The 14302-nt window shown below is 36.3% G+C and overlaps 2 protein-coding genes across 3 annotated transcripts; one reads left to right on the top strand and one right to left on the bottom strand.

The window, feature by feature from the left end:
* Nucleotides 1-158: 158 nt before the first annotated feature.
* On the top strand, nucleotides 159-3926 carry card19 (caspase recruitment domain family, member 19; the record flags this gene model as incomplete). 2 transcript variants are annotated; one of them, XM_082156004.1, is made up of 6 exons in its annotated part: nucleotides 159-243; nucleotides 1426-1565; nucleotides 1671-1827; nucleotides 2618-2680; nucleotides 2769-2834; nucleotides 2920-3926. In XM_082156004.1, 6 exons carry the CDS (start codon nucleotides 174-176, stop codon nucleotides 3024-3026), a joined length of 603 nt encoding a protein of 200 aa, XP_082012130.1. In that variant the 3' UTR covers nucleotides 3027-3926. The 2 variants fall into 2 exon arrangements, with proteins under 2 accessions (XP_082012130.1, XP_082012131.1); XM_082156005.1 differs by lacking the exon at nucleotides 159-243 and having other exon boundaries at nucleotides 1419-1565.
* Nucleotides 3927-4191: 265 nt separating this feature from the next.
* Nucleotides 4192-12978, bottom strand: ninj1 (ninjurin 1). The gene is made up of 3 exons (XM_082156027.1): nucleotides 12818-12978; nucleotides 7160-7400; nucleotides 4192-5281 (listed from the first exon to the last, which is right to left on the bottom strand). Exons 1-3 carry the CDS (start codon nucleotides 12872-12874, stop codon nucleotides 5136-5138), a joined length of 444 nt encoding a protein of 147 aa, XP_082012153.1. The 5' UTR covers nucleotides 12875-12978; the 3' UTR covers nucleotides 4192-5135.
* Between the last annotated feature and the right edge of the window lie 1324 nt (nucleotides 12979-14302).

The raw sequence follows: 14302 nt of genomic DNA, 5'->3' as shown, positions 1-14302 counted from the left end.
TATGGAGCGCTCACTGCTTGCCGGTCAACAACTAATATGCAGTTGTAAGTGTTTCATCTATTATACAAAGGGATTCGAATCTATTTTTTTTACAATACAATCTGTATTTGCGTAAAGTTCCATAATGTAAAATTCTTCCCGTTTTGATCGGAACTTCCGGTAATTTTTTCACCATGGTTTCCGCCCCTCCAACACATGGGCGTTTCCAAACAAAAGACAACAGAGGGCACTTCAGAATGGGAGGTCAGTCAAACTTTGTTACTGCTGTTTTGTTAGATGTGAAGTATAAGTATGAAATCAGGATAGTAATTTTACTTAATAAAGTGTGCTTTATAGGATGCATAGCCTATACTCGCTGCTCACAAACTTGAACTGGTTCGACTAGTTTTGCTTCGACAGTTGTTGCTCGACTACTGCGGTGTCTAAAAAAGGCTACTCTGCTTAATATGTTGCATTTCAGAAGCTCTATAACCAGCTGATATTGTACTTCTGAACTTATAAGGCGGTTTGTTGGCTAAAAGTCATAAAAAATAACCCTCAAAAGTAGGTTTGACAGTCTAGCATTCCCTGTGTCTTTGCTCAATGTAATATTATTCATGAAGTTGCGACATCTTCTGGCCGAAATGTGCACTGCATTCATTTGAATGGAATGGATTATTTAAAGTCCCCATGAAATCAAGATTGAAGTTTGTTGGGGTATAGAATGAATGTTAGCCTTACTGTTATCTATAAGCTAGTGTGCTCCAAAACAATGACAAAATTCACATTTAGAAGATATAAGCATAAGCATTCAAAACTTACAGTCTCTCACTTCTGCCAATATGGATCAATTATTTTGATGACATCTCTCTGCACTTCAGCTTCTCATCAGGTTTTCTGTCCAATCAAATGTTCTGTGGAATCTAAAGCATCCCGCCCCCTACATTATAGATAGACGCTGAAGCTGCGGCTAAAATCTGTCACTTGTTAATACATTTAGCCTACTATTTTTTACATGGTGACATAGGGGATAGGGCGAATTAAGTAGAGACATGATAGTACAGAGCGCATCGTATACCACCAAACATATCAGACCCAATTGAATTTTGCACAGAATGCTGTATTTTTAAAGCGATATGGGGGAGTTTAGGAGAAGAAACGGTTTGAAGAAACTGCGGCTTTACCGAGCTCAACGGCTCTGGCCGAGCTGTTATACAAACTAAATGCTATTGGCTATGTAAAAAAAGGGGAGGAGCCTTTCAACATGTCCCACACTATCTTCCTGTTTCAGTAGAAATTACGTCAACACATTGAATAATACTGCGCATTTCAAGGTACTTCAGTTGGCCTTTAAAGGATTAGTTCATCCAACACATTTTTTTTTTGTCATTTACTTACGCTCATGTTGTTCTAAACCTGTATGACTTTATTCTTTGTAAATGACAGAGAGCTTTCATGAACAGCTGCGAATAGACAGCTGGTTCCTGAAATCGGACCGACGTCTTGATACAGAACTGGTGGATAAACTCATCCTGCAGCTGAACCGAATCTACCCACAGATCCTGACTGACAAGGAGGCCTCCAAAGTAAGAGCTCCACCTTCAGAAATACAGAGAAACTGTCCATTTGTCTTTTAGGGAATGTCTGTAATATAACTTATTTTTCCCAATAATGATTTTCCCAAACATTAGTTCAGGGATTTGGATGTTCCCACCTGTATCCGGCTGGCGGAGCTGCTGTCTCATCTACAGGAGAAAGGAGAAGAGGCATGTCGAGAGTTTTACCGCGCACTTCACCTCCACGTGGAAGACGTTTACTTCAGCTTACCCACGCGTCTCAGACTCAGAGGTTTGGCAGAATCATCGTTTTCCACTCATAACCACGTCATTCTTTTGAGGATATTCATTTGGTTTTGCCACGCATATCATTTCTTATTCGCAGTGCTTGTAGAAATGTATTTAAGCCTGTTATTAAGCCTCTGGTGCTCCACACACACACTCCTCTCGGTCAAAAGTGGCCAAACACCTCGAATGTAACACTTTTTGAGTAAAATTAATGTAATATATTTTTGTTAAATAATATTTTTTATTTGATATTTTGTAGTTTTATGGTAAGTAATATTAATGCAATAATTATGATCCATTTGTTTTTACAATTTTTACAATACAATTCTATTTGATTCAATACAAATCGATATGATTCTATGATTCTACACAAATCTATATGATTTTTTTTATCTATATAAAAAAAAAAACCCTACTTGCTGTGTGTTTTTTCCAGCAATGTGGCTGATTTCTCTGTATTTTCCTATATTAATAAATTTCCCATTCATTTCTTTGGTGGTAATTTTTTAACCATGGTTAGTAAATAAGTAAATAAACTGTCTGCACACTTAAATCAAATTTAAGCAAATTTAATCACCAAGCTTTCAACCATGGTTAGTAAAAGTGTCACTTTTTTTATTAAGGACCATTTAACCAATTTTTGTGTGTGTGTTTTCACACAGCAAGTGCCATAATAGTCACCAAGTGCCTTATCATTCCAAAGAAGAAAAAAATCAAAAGTGGCCGAAGAGCACTAGAGGGTTAAACTTGATTTCATTTTTGGTTTGACCACCAGGTTTTATTCTTTTTTGTAGAGTCTGGTGATCCAGTCAGCCCAATCCCGATTCCCATAGAGAGACATGTATTAAATGACCACAGTAAGTGAGCTATTTCTGTGACCACACACTAGTAAACACACACAATTTACATAAGTGATGTTCCACCATGTTTTTTGTCATTGCACAGGTCCGTTTTTCTTCCTCAGTTGTTTCAGTGTGGCTGTAGGAGCAGCTCTGCTGTATTACTATGGTGGTAAGTGCACAAACTTGTTAATATCTTCATACCCACATCAAAAAATCCATCCCCTAGATTGAAAGCGCTCTGTTTTTATCTGCAGAGTCCAAGCAGGTGTCAGGCTCCAGCAGCGCTCTGGGTCTGGCTGCGATGGGTCTCGGGAGAAAAGTGCGAGACGTTCTCATCTGGTACACAGAAGATGGAAAATGATGGATTTTTTGCTGCCTTAAAAAAAAGTTGATTCAAAAATACTCAAATATCCATGTCAAACATATCAAAAAAAATATTTTAATTCAGGTATATATACTATGTATATACAGAAATGATTGCCATGAGGCAAAAGTCCAAAGATTTAACTTTAAGGTTTCGTGCCTAAATATGGAATCTCTTGTTACAATTTTAAATATAATAATATAATGATTTATATAACTACATACAGTTATGCATTCGAAATAATAGCCATAAGAAGAGCAGGAACTCATTACTATTAAACAAACTCTCTTACACTAAAGTATTCAGTTGAAGTTAACATGCAGAGCTGCTGTTAAATGATGCAACCCTTATTTTGTTTGTGCATTTGTTGTTAAAAACAGACCTCAAACTTATTTCTATATTATGTATAGTCAATACCTTTCAATTCTCACACTGTCTAAAATTATATTAGTAAAGTGTGGATACAAATGGGTCCACATTTCCAAATTCACTACACTATTTAGTACATACAAAACTGGATAAACATGACAAATCATGTAGATCAACGTGTCTGAATATTTTGACACGTAAGACACTAAAGACTACAGGTAAATCTGGTCCTCTGAGTATTGGGAGCTTGTTACTTTGTAATACATTTTGTTTTGGGCTGAGGTTTAAACAGATATATTTTATTTGAGCATGTTTATATAGCTTACTTTTATACTGACAGCATGTTTGCACTGGTTTGTGTACTAATAATTAATATTATCAACTTGTGGCCTTGTTTCTGCAGTGCGACTGTTTTGTAAATCTTATTTGAAACTGATATTTTCAGCCTTGAAACATTCACAATAGTTAACTGAGAAACTGTATTTTTTTTGTCAGGGTTTAATAAAACTTTTATTAGGCTTAATGAAACAGTGCTTTGGAAGTGTTACTAATGTATTTGGAGATTAATTTTATTTTTACGTCTTGATATACCAAAACAAACACAAAAAGTAGTAGTATTTTTTTCCATTGATGTCAGAATAAATGTTTTGCCCTTTAATACAGAAGCAGAGTGCAATATGAACGTGGCGGCAACTGTAAGTAGCTCTACAATGGATCTCTGCACTGTAATAATGACTAAATGCACTTATGTTTCATGATTTGGTTTTCTTTTATGACACAATCCTGTTATATCTAAAAATGAAAAACATCTTTGGTCATTTATTCAAATGATATCCATATAAAATGTACAAAAAGTTCAAGAAATATATAAACATTTGATCGTGAATAATCACAACAAATATGAAAACACTAAACAGCATTACATTTTTGAAAGAAAAGGACATTGTAGATCCTAGTCAGTAGAGGGCGCTCTTACATAGTCAATGCAAACAGACAACATGCATTAGGCTACAAATTGAACAACAACAAAGCTACTTTTTTGGGTGACTAATAAAAGAAAATGTGCTAAATGTAAGATAATTGTGTAGTGAAGGTACTGAAGTTTGTGAGAAAAGATCCTTTCTGGATCTAAATTCTTAAGCAATTTATCCTTACTTTCTTATTCATGCAGCAAGGCCTCTAAAGTAGAAACAACCCCAAACGTGCAGTGCGAGAGAGTTGCAATGTGTTGAACCACACATAAATGAATCTATACATCTCCTCCCTAAAGGCCGCTAATACAGTGTCTGGAGACTATCATCAGGTAGGCAGTATGAAGGTCACGTGTGAGGTGACGTGTTACTGTTCATTTCAGGCTTGAAGGTGTCACATGGACCATTGTTTGGCTGTTCTTTGGGAATTAACATATGTAAGTCAGAAAGTAATGATTCTATTAGAATTTTTGTTCCAATTTTATCATTACAGTGCATTATGTAATTAAACAATTACCCATATAACAATTATATGTAATTGCAATTTTTAAAATTACATGTTTTCATCAGAATTTCTGATTCACAAGTTATATTATCTAACCTGTTATCGTCTCATTTCTGGGAGTAAAAACAAAGTTTCTTCATGTAAAACATAAGGCATATTTACATAGAGGCACATTTGAGTACTTCATGACTACATATAATTTTTGATAATAAATGTCCAACTATATATATACCAGTAGGAAACCCTGACCAGCATTGCCTGTTAAGATTTTTTCTCTTCTGGTCTTTGGACGCCAAATGCTGTGATGAAAACATTTACTACTACGATGATGAACACGAGAGCTGTGGTGATGTTCTCCAGAAGATTCAGTATGAAGTGTTTACTTGAGTCATTCAGATTCCACTTCACTGCAGAACAAAAGCAACAACAGCAGATCATTATGCAATTCAGAACTTTTACATAAAATAAAAGGTTATTAAACTGATTCAACAGCTGAAAGGGCAAAATGAAAGGGCAAATTCGGGCCTGGAAAATAATTATATGGTGTCAAAATCTACAACATCACACACTTTACTCATTGCTCAAGTTCAAAAGAACCTTCATGATTACTGTAAAACCTTCAATATTAAAAATTAAGCCTATTTTACCCCGATTACAAGATGATTGTGTTAACAATGGATTCCACTGTAAAGCACAGAGTTGCGTTTAAGGAAGTACCAGACAGTTTATGATTGCTAGAAACAGGAGGCTGGATGCTGTTTAAGTTGAAAAGAGAGGAAGTAATATTTCTCAAATTATGTCCAAACCTCTTTCTCAACAAAGTGATTTATCTGCTCTTACTCACTATGTGGATAAAAGTAAAAGTAAAAGCATTCCTAATGGGAAACTTTTTACCACCTGATACAAGCATCATGAAATACTAAATGTATTACAACCTTTCTGCTACGTAGTACTATTTTATTGGTTTTATTATATTATTTTATTATGCAGTACTGTATGTATACTGTGCACATGAAATGCTATGTATTCAATGAAACTAACTGACTGTAATCTCCTTTTAGATATTATTATTTGATCGAATGGCCAAATGTTAGGAAAAGTTCACCCGAAACCCTGTATAACTTTTCTTTCTTAGAAATAGAGTTTTTTTTTAGCAAAATTTTGATTGTATAATGATTTAAAGGGATGGCTCGGAGTAATTTCAACCTAGGGTCCTTTGCACCATGACCTCGAGCCAAACACCTCCTCCCAGAAGCTTTTTTCCCCTTGGTTGAACATTATTAAAGTTAGAGCTTATTTAGAGATATCAGCCGGATGGCTTAGTGCAGGCGCTAATGGATCCAAGGTTGTATCTGGTAAATTACCCCACTAATAATTCCCAGAATGGTACCAAACTTATACAGTAGTACAAATACGTTCTATACTCATAAAACGAGGCATTGGAAAGTTTGTAAGTACATCAGGAGTTTATTTAAATAACAGTTGCCTAATGGCTTATGCTACCGCTAACCCAGACGTCGAGGTCACTTCTTTGATTTGGGAAAAGTCCTGCCGGCCCAAAGTTGCAACTTGCAAAGGTGTTTTTTCCACTCACATGTACTAGAGGAAAGTGAGACGGCCACCATTCAACCCGAAAAAAGTCATATAACCATTCCAATGACTCCGAAGCTGTTCAGTTAAGGTAAATTAAGCACAAAAAAAAATGCATAGATCCCCTTTATTAATGTTCAACCAAGGGGAGGGGAGGGGAGGGGTGTTTGGCTCCAGGTCATGGTTTAAAGGACCCTAGGTTGAAATTACTCCGAACCATCCCTTTAAATTTGTATATTTTCCTCACACAAAGTTATCAAATGATCTCAAAAGACTTGGAATATAGTGTCTACATTGTACTGAGTACTTTCATCATGGTTTCATGTTTCTTTTTGTCCTTTTTTAGAGCTTAACACTTCCAATCTATGGAGGAGAGCATGAACATTCCTTAGAACGTCTCTTGTGTGTTCATACAAAGTCATGTGGGTTTGGAAAAACATGAGAGCAAGTAAATTTACTCACAAAAAGAAATATTTGCATACTGCTTTACATACTACACAACCAGTTTAAAAAGGTTTCATTTAAATGGTTTCTTATGGTCTTAAACGTGTGTGTGTGTGTGTGTGTATATATACAGTATATATATGAGAGAGAGTGTATATATGATTAGATATCCTATGGAAGGTGGATATCTAATCATGTATTAATTCTTGTCTCTATATTTTGGGTTCTCTGTTTGGATGAGCTTCTCTCACCTATGAAGATGAGCAAGACCCCCACGATGATCTGGAGGATGAGGGAGATGCTGATGAGGCTGATGAGAGGGGTGTAGAAGGAGAACGAGGGTCCCAGCTCCACGACGGTCTTCAGCTGGGATGCGTTGGCCATCAGCAGGGCTATATCCAGCATGCTCTCCGCTGCACTCTTCTTATTGGCGTAATTGTTCATGTTAATTGGGGTGTTCCTGTTCCTTGACCAGCGGCTGTTCTGAGGACGCTGAACACAACCCACATGTGATGTTACTTATTAACAGACAAGGTAATGAGTACGTGAGCATCATGCAATGTTTACAGAGGTAGATGGGGAAAATAATATGTGCAAACAGTGTTATTTTAGAATCATTTTTATACTAGTATAGATTTGCTAATATTTTCAATTGGCTTATATTTTTATATATTCAGTTTTCATTAACTAAGTTAGTTAAATTTGTATTCATTTTTTAATATTAATAATTATTTAATTATTTTTATTTCTTATTTATTTCCATTTTCCAGTTTATTTACAGCAATTCTATTGCTTCAACTTAAACTTATTTCAGTTTTCTGGTATGCAAGACCAAACATTTCCCATTCAAATGTTTTCATCTAATATTTATAATTTATTTCAGATTTGTATTTTTATAATTTTTTTATTTATTTTTTTAAGTTAATAATGATAACCCTGTTTGCAAACAGTTCAAAATGATTTACCCTAGTCGGGAAAATATCCTTTTATGGAACAAAAAACATATTTTAGGGTTTAAGTTAGTAAACATTATCATTGACTTATGTTGTTTATATTGTTCTCTGATTCAAGGGTTCGGTTAAGGGTGTAGGCTTTGACAGTTTCATAGAAATATTGTTTGAGGACCACGATTTTGATAAAGCAACATGCCCCTATTAGATAGATCACAGTATACTTAAATCGATTATGGTTGTTGGAGACTTATAATTTGCATAGAATTTGACTTATGCGCAATGTCTTTTGCCCTGCAATACCCCATCTATTCATAGATGAATTGCTGTAATGGGTCACATTTCTCCGTTTTAAAGGGAACTGAAAGTCAGTTGTTTTTTCTCTTCAGGATAAGAGATGTTTGTGGCATGTGTGAAAGGAAGGGGTGAGCAGTTATTTGACCCTGACATGATTTCCTTCCTTCTGTTTTAAACACAAGTGCATGGGATATTGAAAATCACTGGTAGGGTTACAGAAACCTCTGTACCACAGAAACTTTTCAAAAGTCAAACTAATTCCCTAAAGCTTTCATTCCAGTAGAATTTTCTATTTATGAAAACGAAAACGTAAGAATTCTTATCCTGTTAAAGCTTCTTTTTGGTAGATTAGAATTCCTCTCTGTGATGTTCAACCACTACACTATGAAGCATTAGAGTCACTGGACTAGTTATATATAACAATAGTTATTTTACCATTGGTAAGGGCCGTTCTTAGAAACAACACAAAGGCACAAAGTACTTAAAACTTCCTTTAAGTTTGCAGTAAACCCAATCTATTTTGTAAATGCATGTTATAGATTTTATTGGGAACGATTCATCGATGTTAATTTATACATATACTGTATAGTCATGTGAAAATGAAAGGAAAGTTAGGACACCCTATTGAATTCTATGGTTTTACATATTAGGACATAATAAAAAAAATCATCTAGTCCTTGGCAGGTCTTAAAATGAGGTAAATACAACCTCAGATGAACAACAACACATGACATATGACACCATGTCATTATTTATTTAACAAAAACTAGGCCAAAATGGAGAAGCCATGGGTGACAAACTAAGTACAGCCAGATTTAAGAGAGTAAGTAGCAGTCAGGTATGATATTAGAATGATCTTAGAGAAGCAATTGTTGCTGCCCATCAATCTAGGAAGGGTTATACAGCCATCTCCAAACTATTTGAAGTCCATCATTCTACAGTGAGGAAGATAATTCACAAGTGGAAAACATTCAAGACAGTTGCCAATCTTCCCATGAGTGGATGTTCCAGCAAATTCACCCCAAGGTCAGAACGTGCAATACTCCCAGAAATCCCAAAATAAACAAACAAACAAACAAACAAGAATTACATCTCAGACTCTACACGCCTCAGTTAACATGTAGTTCATGACAGTACAATTAAAAATGTATTGACAAGTAGGCCTATGTTTGGAAGGGTTGCCAGGAGAAAGCCTCTTCTCTCTAAAAAGAACATGGCAGCACAGCTTAGGTTTGAACAAACCACAAGACTTCTGGAACAATGTCCTTTGGACAGACAAGACTTTTGATGTTTGTCCACAATGCACAGCGGCACGTTTGGCAAAAACCAAACACAGCATATCAGCACGAACACCTCAAACCAACGGTCCAGCACTGTGGTGAAGGGATGATGATTTGGGCTTGTTTTACAGCCACAGGACCTAGAGTCAAATGTGAGGCCATCTGTCCGACAGCTAAAGCTTGGCCAAAACTGGGCTCTTTCTTTTTAAACAAGATAATATACAACTGGTCATGTGATCCGTGAGATTTACCTTTCTGAGAACACTAAGAGGAAGAGCTCTGTATGCCTCTCGCTAATGCGGCTCTGTGAACACAAAAGCATTATTCTTCTCTATGGTGAAGGAGAGGTCAGGCTGCAGGTGTGAGCCTGCTCTTACGTGCTTTTGGTGTCACATTATTACGTCTGCTTTGTGTTACTTGACTCTCACCAGCTGGTAAGCAGACTTGCATCTTCAGTGTTAACAAAAATGTATGAACTCCCCCAGACTACTAAGTTTATGAAATGTCAAAAAATGTCTCGCCATTGGTTAAACTGGCTGCATACCCAAATGTTGTCCCGGCTCTTAGGTGGAGTGCTGGACAAGTGTTGACTTTGGGAGTGGTTCAGTCCAGCTGCCCTCTTTCCACAAACCCCTTTAACATTCAGATGCTGACACACAGGGCTTGACATTAACCTCACCAGCCACTGTGGCCAGTGGTTTTCCGAAGTTATTAGCAACTCAGCATTTTTACTGGCCACAATTTTGACATTGATACCATGGGGAAAAACTGCCATATAGATATTTTTGATATTATCTCATAATTTGACAGCAGGTATATTAGGCTACTGTCACTTTAAGACCAGGCGCACGGATCCATCATACAGGTGTTTTCTTTCTCAACTGTTAATGTTCACTTAAAACATAACTGACCCTGTTTACATGAATACTCATCAAAGACAGCCATTTTTATATTATTTTGAGTGTATTTGACTGTCCACGCCGAAATTCAAGCTGTAAAAGCAACAATATTCATTCAGCAAATGAAACGAGTGAGTGAGGGGAGGCGGGTTTGAGTGTAACTCGCTGTCGGAGAAATAAGAGTGAGAAAGTGAAGCTGGTATTGTGTATGTTCTGTGGAAAATGAGTATTGGAAGTGTTTCAGAAAATGAGTATTGGAAGTATTTCAGATATTTCCGTATCGAAAAATTTATATTTTTGACAACACTACATTGCACTTAGTTTATTATTTCATTTTTAAAAGACAACAATTAAAGTGTGTAGTGACTGCGCTACACGCCACTGCTGAAATCCACCGGATTTGGTGGGTTGGCGGGTGTTGTTGTCAAGCCCTGCTGACACGCATACAACACCCTTCCAGAGAAAACTGAACCAGTTATCTAAGCATAACAGCCTAGGGTCTCTTCCTCTTTCTTGCTATGGATCTTGCAGCTCTATTAAAAAACAAAATGTTATGTAAGCTGCCGGAGATGGCAGAAAAGTTCTACAGGCTACACTTAAATTAAACAATTGCAGACACATACATAAAGCTATCATAAACATAAAGACATGGCAACGCCAGCAGATTATAATGACTTGCATGGGCTGCCTAGGATAGTTCAGCACTTTTCAAAGCCCTGTTCATAATGTTAATATATATAATATATTCATTCTGTAACTATTATTGAAAATGAATGCACTGCTGAGGTGTTAAAAACCAGTGTACAATGCATATATTTTAATTAAGGTAGCGGTCCAAAGTGAATTATTGCAGTTACCACATGTACTTTTCTGTATGTGTTTAGCGTGTTTTTCAGACTGTATTTAGAACCACTTCACTATCTCAGATGAAGTATTTTGCTTAAAACAGCACAGCTGCCATTACAATGTGGCAAAGTGATATGTACTGTAACTGCAATAGGATAAAAAACCTAGAACTACAATACATTCACAATTATACTTGCATCTGTTAACTGTATACCTTCATGTGTTGAATGTAATTTCTTGTTTTCCTTTGCAGGTAGACTATTTATAGACCTGTGGCACTATAGTATTAAAATCAGTGGTGCAGTTGACCATAATATTACTCAAATATTACATCATACCAAAGGTGTGATGGAGGTGGAGGTGTCTTTTCCACTTGGCATAGAAATTATAGCCACATGGAAATCACTGCCCTTTCAGTCTGCCTAAACTCACAATGTCTTAAACATCGGTGTTGCCCACAGGAATGATGATATGTTTGATTTTGTGTGTCTCAGGATGTTTGCTGGACAGAAAAAAACACTGGTAGTAAGATGTTGCTCTAGTCGCTCTAACCACTTCACCTCAGATTTCTTTTCAATGCAAACATCAATATAAGTGTAAAAACAACACATTAAAATTCAAAGTTTAATTTAGTGAAAAGCATTAATTAATGGTAACCTTAAAATACACTTTCCCTTATTAATATATATATATTTACCCTAAAATATACCCACAACTCTAGTAGTAGCAGGTAGGAAGTTCTAGTTAGTGGGAACTACTATATAATAAATAAATAGCCTAATTTGTTTTATATATATATATATATATATATATATATATATATATATATATATATATAAATAAAAGAGAATAACGTTACATTCAGTAGGCTATATTAAATATTGAGGGAAATGTTCACTCTCGGAATTCCGTTCTTAAAACCTCATATAGTGAGATGAGATATAAAGTTAGTTATGAATTGACTTATGTTGAATAATGCTATGTTATTCTTGTTAATATTTAGGCTATTTACTTATTTTCGTGTCATAACAGTTATGGTGTGTTTGTGTAGACAACGCTGTACATTCCAATGCATTTATACCGCGTTTTAAATGCGAGTTATGTGTCGCCTCAACTGACAGAGTTTATTAGTGTCTTTCAGAGTCTATATTGTTGAGGGTTACACGGCCCGGTGATCTCATCATCAGTCTGGAGTCTGGACGCAGTGGAGCGGAACACCATAGTAATGAATAAGAGATTTGTTTCTCAACTTTAAACCGCTTTTGTGTCGCGTAAGCAAATACTCGTTGCCACTCACAACTTTCCGTTGCTGGAAAACAAACATCCCGGACAGTCGACCTGCAAGATTTACCCCCATCCCATCAGTTAGACTTATCCATACAATTGCATTACTGTATGGAGGATTATACTGGAAAATGTACACACGAACAGCCTCATTCCCATACTATAGTGACCAACAAAAAACAAAGAAACGCGTTCAGACTCCTCAATCAAACCCTTCGACATAAGAGTGTTATTCGGTCAATGTATTTTTGTCTAACCCCAATGGATTTTATGGACACCAGTATAGGTTCAACTTTTATACTAATATCCCATTGGCGGATGCGTTTGTTCTCGATCTGTTCAGAATCACTCACCTCTCCCGAATCACCTCTGCTAGCATCTCCATTTAACTCTATCTCTTCTGAAGCCATAATCCTTCCTTTGGTCGTATGTATCCGTTTCTAACAGTCCTTAAATAGCTGGGTTTCAGAGTGTTTGTGGTGCATTATGATCTCATGGAGGCTGGACAAACGACTGCCTATCACTGCAGTAGAGTTGTCCGATTCATTCTTTTGAGTCGGATCTTTTCAATCACTTCATAAGAAAAGCATTTTCAGCTGGAAGATGTAAATGAATTTAGCAGCGTTTAATGTAGATGCAAATTATATTAGCTAGTTTCTGTATGTTCTTGTCTTCTTCTTTTTTTTACAAACAGGCCCTACTGGAAAAAACATGCTAGACCAGCTCAAGGTGGTCAAGCTAGATGTGAGCTGGTAAGACCACCCAGAACCAACTCAGCTAGTTTGATTTTCTTTTTTAGGTTTGAAGCTGGTTTCTCAGCTTGGTGGAGCTGGATTCTATAGCAGCTGTAAGTTACATAAGCATAATTCTGATAATTTTTTGACAAAATAACACACAGAAACCGTATCATGGCTGCAACAAATCCTACAGTAATATTTCAATAAACACATTTTTTTTTTAATAGAAAAAACGTAATAAACAGTAATATGTGCTATATATCCGAAATGTTTAGACTACATAAAATGGTTTTTCTGGTCTGGATATAGGGCCTAGTCTTAATGTAAAATAATGGCTTTTTCATACGGTTCTTTTAAATGAATTGTTCGAAAGAACCGATTCTCAGAAATGAGTCGGACTTCAAATCATTACAGTCCAGGCTCGATACTTTTGTCAACAAAGTTAGCCGCCAAACGCCCATAATCTAATACCAAAGTTCGTGCTCTTATCAGTGTAGAAATTATTATTAGTGTAATAGGCCCGTATGATCACTCCCAACGGTTTGCAACATTTTTAATTAGTGGAGTGACTGCGGAGTCCTAATATTTCATTTAGAGATGTGTCAGACATGACTGTGTGAGCCTAATATCGCGCATTGACCTTCGGATCGTTGATTCGGTGCCAACAGATTTGCAAAAGCAGGGAGAAAAAAAATGTGTGTGTCCATATATCCGGGAACCGGACATCTGTGTTTGTGCTGCCATCTAGTGGTGGTTGAAACACAACACTTGTATTTTAGCTACATGGTGTAAGCATATTGAAATCTCTCCTTCTGGATTAAAGGGGTAGCCTAGTTCACCCAAAAATGAAAATTCTGTCATTTACTCACCCTCAAGTTGTACCAAACCTGTATGAATTTCTTTGAAGAAGATATTTTGAAGTAGGCCTATGTTTGTAACCAAACAGTTGTGGGGCACCATTGACTTCCAACCAAGCATTTTTCCCATGGAAGTCAATGGTTCCCCTCAACTGTTTGGTTACCGACATTCTTCAGAATATCTTCTTTTGTGTTCAACAGAAGAAAGAAACCCATGCAGGTTTGGAATAGTGTGAGGGTGAGA

This window comes from Leuciscus leuciscus, assembly GCF_965113295.1.
Source record: "Leuciscus leuciscus genome assembly, chromosome: 23".
NCBI classification, from domain to species: Eukaryota; Metazoa; Chordata; class Actinopteri; order Cypriniformes; family Leuciscidae; genus Leuciscus; species Leuciscus leuciscus.
The sequence above is the reverse complement of the archived record's forward strand: the minus strand, read 5'-3'. Positions and strand labels throughout refer to the sequence as shown.

Coding starts and splice junctions, on each gene's coding strand:
- ninj1 (XM_082156027.1), bottom strand. CDS start 12,874: ATGGCTTCAGAAGAGATAGAGTTAAATGGAGATGCTAGCAGAGGTGAT. Junction 7,401..12,817: donor GCAGAGGTGATTCGGGAGAG/GTGAGTGATTCT, acceptor GGTTGTGTTCAG/CGTCCTCAGAACAGCCGCTG. Junction 5,282..7,159: donor GGTCTTGCTCATCTTCATAG/GTGAGAGAAGCT, acceptor TTTGTTCTGCAG/TGAAGTGGAATCTGAATGAC.